Source organism: Gavia stellata, chromosome 18, assembly GCF_030936135.1.
Source record: "Gavia stellata isolate bGavSte3 chromosome 18, bGavSte3.hap2, whole genome shotgun sequence".
Lineage (NCBI taxonomy): Eukaryota > Metazoa > Chordata > Aves > Gaviiformes > Gaviidae > Gavia > Gavia stellata.
Genome location: NC_082611.1, coordinates 5,917,834 through 5,924,914, shown reverse-complemented (window position 1 = coordinate 5,924,914; position 7,081 = coordinate 5,917,834). Strand labels below are relative to the sequence as shown.

Below are 7,081 nucleotides of genomic sequence, written 5' to 3'. Positions count from 1 at the left end.
AAACTTCAGTGCAGAGCTGAACTACGTACGGCAGAAAACTATGCTTAAATCAGGTGTTCGTAAGGCAAGCGCAGGCGGTGCGAGTGTCAGGGTCTGATTTCTGGCCCCTGTGTTGACATACAACAAGTGTTCTGGGGTTTTGCTGGCCCAGGCTATAGCTACCAAGGCTTGCTGAGACTCTTCCTGTGTTTATAGGGCCAGGAACAATGGGTGTGCTTGAAGTTTGCGACAAAGGCAATGAACGAACAGGACATGCTGTGTTTTGGGAGTTTCCTTCTGGAAATCTTAGAAATATGGTTACTGAGACAACTTCCAAGTATGGATATTAAAAAAGAGGTGACCAGCGCTGCCAAGCCTGTACAAACCAGGCTTTGTGGCAGCGATGGGAGGGAAGGCGCTGGGATAGCTACGTAGATAAGGACGTTCTTTTGCCGGTCTCTAGCATATATGTGCTAAGTTGGGCTAAAACATGTAATGCAAGCCCTATTTTTTGCTTACACTGTGCATTTATACTAATGTAACTGCTGATGTCATTATACGGGTTAAAACTTCCTTGCTCTGCAAAGGGTGCTAGATTTTTGGAAAGCTGGGGAGAAGCAATTTGTTCAGTGATGGTCAAGCGCATGAGATTCGTTTCTGGTTATTGGTACAACATCCGTCTGTTTTGGCTAATGGGAGCTTGTTCTCCTGTACCTGCAGCAGGTTAAATTGGTTCCACTTCACTGGAGCCAGCTTATTCCCTAAGCGTAACGGGTGGCAGGTGTGTATGTGGGTGAAGAAGGCTGCACGGGTCAAGCGATTGCTGGGGAATGCAGGTGCCCCAAGGGAAAGTATCCATTTGAATTTGGGTTTTTTGTATATTTTTAAAAGTTCTCATTCTGCCTCTTTCTGTCTTCAGAAGCAGGCAAAGCCCAAGCAAGCTACCTGAAACCCCGTATCTTCTCACGTTAGAATGAGTGGGTGCTGGAGGAGGTGAGCTGGTGCTTAGTGCCTGACCTGTGCCTTGCGCTTCCCTGCGGGGAGTAAGGAGCAGTGGGAGAGGGACAAGCCTGGGGAAACAGAAAGCAAGAAGGGATGGAATCTGCACCCAAGCCTTTGGAGGCACAGTCCCTTCAAAACCATCGCAGTTCATAGAGAGGGGTTATTGTTCCCTGTCTCCAGTATATACCCCTGTGTAAGCTCCTTTATTTTCTGTAGGCCTTACTGCTCCTGTAAGTGAACTGGAGTTACTCTCTTTTGCAATCGTCGCACAAAGCCGAGAGGAGAAGAAGAAAGAGACAGGAATTACTTAAGCTGCTGTTTGCTCTGAGAACAAACAGTTACAAACGGGCTGTGAAGTGCAAATAAGGTTTCCAAATCCCTGAGGAGTTGCATCTGCAATAGTTTTTGCAATAAGAGCGCTGGGGACACATCCTCCCTTTCTGGTTTTAAATGAGAGTTTGAGAGGAGGTTATTTGATGTGGCAGCTTGTGATAGGAGAGGATGGGACCGGTGACCTCGGACCTCAGTGTCTTTCTCGGGCCTGGGATGGGGAGAAGAGTCCTTGGTTCACACCCAGCCCATGTTCAAGGTTGGAGATGATCATGGGATGGCTGCTCAGGGTACTCTGCAGGATGATTATAGCACTTGGTCCGTTTCCCGGTTTGCCAGCATCATGTCACAGAAGCAGCTTTGTGTGGATCCTGGTGCACGTTCTTGTTGGCTGGTGACTTTGGGTTAAACTTGAATGTAAATTCTTGGCTCCTCCTGGAGGCTTTTCCTTTTGATTCTGCCAAGAGGAGGATGGAGGCGCGTTCCCTCTGATGTGCACAGAGACCTCTAATTTGTGCTTTCAGTCTGGTATCTTTTATGATGTGCTCAGGAAGAGGATGTATTGTAGTCAATAGAGTAACTCTTCTTTCTGCAGTGTTTTGAGGGGGAATTAAGCTGTGTTATTGCTATTTTCCAGGGCTCCTCTCTGGCACTGATAGAGTTAATAGAAGTGGAGTCATTTCGATTCTGTACTGCTTGCTGCTGTGTGTCTTGGAAAAGCCAAATGCTCTGGCAGGCCTGCGTGCTGTGTCCTGGAAAGCAGGCTCAAGCCCTTGGGGTGGGCTCGTTAAAACGACGTTATGGTGGTGGCTTTGACGAAAAGCCCTCCTTCCGTTTGCCCAAGGAATGCGTGTGCCACACACAGCGTCTCGTTTTCTTCTGTCGCTGCTGCCGAGAGGGTGATCTGTCCGCGCTGGGGTGCGACAGCTTTGCAGAAGTGTTAGCAGGCTGCTGTTCTGCCCAAAGCTGTGGAAGTTGCTGGGTGTAGGGATGGCAGAAAGGGATGCTCCGTGTAGCTTTCTGGGCTTGCGGCATTCCAGCCAGCCTAAAGGTCTCAAGCAGCATTGGAAACTCAGTGTGCTAGGAGTTATGTGCGCAGTGGGCACCCTATTCATCCAGAATAAGAAGCAGTCCCTGCCCTGAACGGCTAATCGGCTTGAAAGCAAGAACAGATTCAGGCAAAAGGCAAACCCAAAAGTGGGCCAAGCAGTAGGCTTGGCAGCGTCACTCCATTATCTTCTGCTGTTGAACTGAGATGCTTGGCCTGAAGTGCTGACGCACATGTGTAATTTGCCCCGTCTTTAACTCCGTGCTCATCTCTCTGGGTGTTTCTTCTTAGATCTGCTCCATCCTCGATCTTGACTAGCTAAACGTAGAGAATTATTGCTGAGTAATACCTGCTTCTTGCTCTGCAGAGTGCAAAGTGTTGTGTCTGCAGTTCCTCCAGCTCCTCTTCACATCTGGAATAAGAGCCTGGCTCCAGGAAACACAGCGTTTGGTGTTGCAGTGCAAAGCTACATATTAGGCTATAGCTACGCTGAATTTCTGGCTCTCCCTACCTCCGAGGCGTAAATAAATACACCAGGGTGGAAAATCCCTAAACCTTCGGTTCTGCATTTTATGTCTTTTGGGACAAGCTGAGCTAATACTTTGGTATGTAACCGTATCTGGTATTGTTCCTGTTTGTTACTAAATTCTGGTCTAACGCTTTTGGTCTAGTGTTTGAAACCAGGACTTTGATTGTTAAAATCTGGCGTCCCTGAGGCATAAGCACAGCTGAACAGATGGTTCTTTAGACAAATCGTTCAATATAAGGCTGCTGTGGGCTTCAAAGGTGCTGAGCATGTTTCCCTGGGGAATGAGAGAGCTCAGCACTGTTGCATATCCGGGCTCCCAGGTTCTTCGCATCCCTGTACAGGGTGGTGCCGTGAGAACTGTCTGGGGAGCAACTTCGGTGTTTCGGGAGGAAGAGAGACCCAGTCTTTGTTTTGAAAAGCTTTTCAGGGCAGCTTGCCCTGCAGTGGTTTTGTTTTCAGAGCTGGTGTTTGTAGGGTTTGTTCTGAAGTTGTTAGAAAGAATGGGGATGTCTGCAGAAAGGGCAGCTCTTGTTTTCTATCTGTAGGTGCTGTTCTGTGTTTATAATCAGGGGCTGGACTGTGCTTGGAGGGGAGGAGGAGATTGGAGTGACTACTTCTTGCTTATCTTCTGATGTTAAACCTTGCAGAGAGAGACTGTAAAACAGCAAACCTTAGTTTCTCTCTCAAAATATCAGATAGCTGCTCCTCGCTTTACTATGTTGCTCTTCCCTGACTGTGGGCACTGTCTCCTTCATCACTTGGGGAGAGAGCAAGGCTGGTTTGCCAGCCTGCCTCTGCGTGGAGCCTTGGACCAGAAAACATGCAGCAGGGTGGAGATGGATCTCCCTTGAGGAGCTTGCTGGTGGAAAGGGGCTGGGAGTCAGCAGGGAAGCGGGTAGCAGCAAAAAGATGGGACTGGTTGAAGTAAAAAAAAAAAAAACAAAAAAAACCAAAAAACCCACCAACAACAAACCTGCTGCACCCTCTAGAAAAGGTCTTCTGAGCTGCCCTTTTAACAGTGATTTCTCACCTGTCTTTGGTGATCAAGAGTTGTTAGGGATGAGTGTGACAGAAATAAAAATTACGTTAAACCAGGAAAAGAGGTCCTGACTCAACACAGTCTGGACATGGACAAAGATTTACCAAACCATCCTTAATCTCAGAAATCATTCAGTTAAAAGTAGTCATTCCTTTAGATTTTTATTGATGCGTGGCTCTTATCGGGGCTGTGTCCCTTTGGGGGTTTTTGTAGGAAAACTGTTTGTGTCATCCCTGTTCTTGACAAAATGAAGTAGCTGCCAAGAAAGGTCGTGGAGGTGACATTGACTGGGTGCCTTCACACAGATTAGGTAAGGTGGTGCACTCGGGTCAGTGATGTTCTCTCAACAGGGGCTTGCTTTAGCCACTGAGGCAACAGCATCTTTGGCTATGTATTTATAACTCCGGTAAAGTTTGTTTTCAGCACAGTGGTACAGAGCATCTTCATGGGGAGATGAGACGACAGTGTGATACTACAAGCTAAAATCATGGATTGAGCCCTCTTTCTTCCTGTTGTGTGTTAGATATGTTTAAAAAAATAAAGGAGGTCTGAATGGTAGTTGGCTCTGCATACTTGCTTTACATAGTTGTATTTTTTAATTCTCTCAAACTTCCTTCCATAAGCTCTAGGCCCAAAATCTTTATTTTTTTAATTTATTTTTTTAAATGAAAACAGAACTTCTCTTGAAATCACATGACTCTAGAAGATCGAGATTGATAAAAAAAACATGATTGCTATGGAAACTGGTAAAATTGCAACACATTATGCCTCCTTTTGGCCAGTCAGCACTTCTCCGCGAAGTCTCTATGGGTACCTCAGGCTCACACAGCTCTCCCTATGCAGAAGTGGATGGTCAGCCCTGCGACGAGTCTTGATTGTGCAAGGCCATTCTCTCCAAACCAGAGTGATTAAGGGTTCAACTAACTTTTTTTTCTGGTACCTTTCCAGGCTCCTGGTCTGCAGCACCATGCTGGATCCCAAGCCTCACTCTGCAAGTTGGAGGTGAATCCGGGTGAAAGCCAGCTATCACAGCAGGTGTCAGGATGACCAAAGCACGGCTCCTCCGTCTCTCTGTGGTGCTGGTGTCCATCTTCATGATCCTCCTGATCATTGTGTACTGGGACAATGTGGGAACGGCTCACTTCTACCTGCATACGTCCTTCTCAAGGCCTCATTCCCCAGGAGCCATCCCTGGTATCACAGCAGGTGAAGACTGGGAAGCCTTGCCAGATGTGGATGAATTTTTGGCAAAGCTGCTTAGTTCAAGCCTGAAACAGAATAACTCTATCCCCCGAAAGACAGAGCAGCTACTTGTCCAGGGCTCCAGCAAGCCTGTGGTGAGCAATTTGGAGGAGAACGTGCGGGGCTATGACTGGTCTACACACAATGACAGAAACAGCTTGGACCAAGAGAAACTGCAGATAGAAAGGCAGAGAACGTTGCGGGAGTTTTGTGCCAATTCCAGCTTCGCCTTCCCCACCAAGGAGCGCTCCTTTGATGACATCCCAAACTACGAACTCAACCACCTGATCGTGGATGACCGCCACGGCATCATCTACTGTTATGTCCCTAAGGTGGCTTGTACCAACTGGAAACGGGTGATGATTGTGCTAAGTGAGAGCCTGCTGGACCAGGGGGTCCCATACCGGAACCCTCTGGATATCCCCCGGGAACATGTCCACAACACCAGCACCCACTTGACCTTCAACAAATTCTGGCGCCGTTATGGGAAGTTCTCCCGGCACCTCATGAAGATCAAGCTGAAGAAGTACACTAAGTTCCTCTTTGTACGAGACCCTTTTGTCCGCCTCATCTCTGCCTTTCGCAGCAAATTTGAGCTGGAGAATGAGGAGTTCTACCGGCGTTTTGCCATCCCCATGCTAAAGCTGTACTCCAACCATACCAACCTTCCCACCTCCGTTAGTGAGGCCTTCGGGGCAGGCCTCAAAGTCTCCTTTTCTGACTTCATCCAGTACTTACTGGATCCCAGGACAGAGAAGATGGCCCCCTTCAATGAGCACTGGAGGCAGGTTTACCGTCTGTGCCATCCGTGCCAGATAGACTACGATTTCATTGGGAAGCTGGAGACGCTGGATGAGGATGCTGCTTATCTATTGCAGCTCCTCAAAGTGGACAGGCTGCTTCGCTTCCCCCCCAGCTACCGGAACAGGACTGCCAGCAGCTGGGAAGATAACTGGTTTGCCAAAATCCCACTGGCTTGGAGGCAGCAGCTCTACAAGCTTTACGAAGCAGATTTTGTACTCTTTGGCTACCCCAAGCCAGAAAACTTGCTTAAAGACTAAAAGTGATTGGGTGGTGGGTGTGGGAGGGAACATCTGAAATACCAAAAATGTTTAAAACCTCCTCATTTTTGCTCTTAACTCCCTTCCCCATACAGGCTGGTACAATGGAATATATTTTTTCTACTGCTTTCCCTTCCGTTTTTGCAATAATGCCAGAGTCCAGGGTATTCCAGCCAGCTGTGCATATGCAAAAGATGCCAGGTTTTTTTGTTATCGTTTGTTTTCTTTTTTTTAAAATGTCCCCATGTTTTGCAGTGGGTTGCTGCCCTTGGTCACTCTGCCAGCTGTGTCCTTCAGTAGCTTTTTATTAATACTTTTTAAAAATTAATATATTTAAGATATTTAATACAAAGTGTGTGTGTTGTGGCAAAGGAAGGGAAGGAATAAAAAAAAAGTAAAAGAAAAAGCCAAGAAATTATGCACCTGCCTCTGTGTGTTGTGTCAGGGCTGCTGTTTTGGAGGTCCAAGGTTTACAGAGCACTCAAATCTCTTTGGGAGCTGGGTTTGTCGGTGGTGCCTTCACCAGCCACGTCTGCTGGTGGTCGCTCTGAGCTGGGCTCGGGGCATGGGCATCGGATGGGCCAGTGCCTGACTCTGCCAAAGAGCCCTGGAAGAATACCAGTGCTCCGGTGACGCGCGCTGCTCACAGCTGGTGAGCGTGACGCCAGGGTCGCAGGAAGGAAATGGCGGTTGGGAGCAGTGACACCAAGCCCCGTGGGGTGTTTCAGGATGTGCAGGTGGCCAACACAGTACGTCTGCACTGCTTCACCTTTCAGCAAAGTGGTGGTGGGACTCTACTTTCCAAAAAGCTGAGGCTCCTCAGCCCCTGTGTACCTTGCTAGTGTGGAGCA

The 7,081-nt window shown here is 48.0% G+C and overlaps 1 protein-coding gene across 1 annotated transcript; it reads left to right on the top strand.

The window, feature by feature from the left end:
* CHST12 (carbohydrate sulfotransferase 12) lies at positions 1-6,624 on the top strand. The gene is made up of 2 exons (XM_009809806.2): positions 1-25; positions 4,876-6,624. The coding sequence occupies exon 2, from the start codon at positions 4,971-4,973 to the stop codon at positions 6,228-6,230; it is 1,260 nt and encodes a 419-aa protein (XP_009808108.1). The 5' UTR covers positions 1-25; positions 4,876-4,970; the 3' UTR covers positions 6,231-6,624.
* Positions 6,625-7,081: the final 457 nt, after the last annotated feature.

Excerpts from the sequence above, each read along its gene's own strand:
- CHST12 (XM_009809806.2), top strand. The coding sequence starts at position 4,971 with ATGACCAAAGCACGGCTCCTCCGTCTCTCTGTGGTGCTGGTGTCCATC.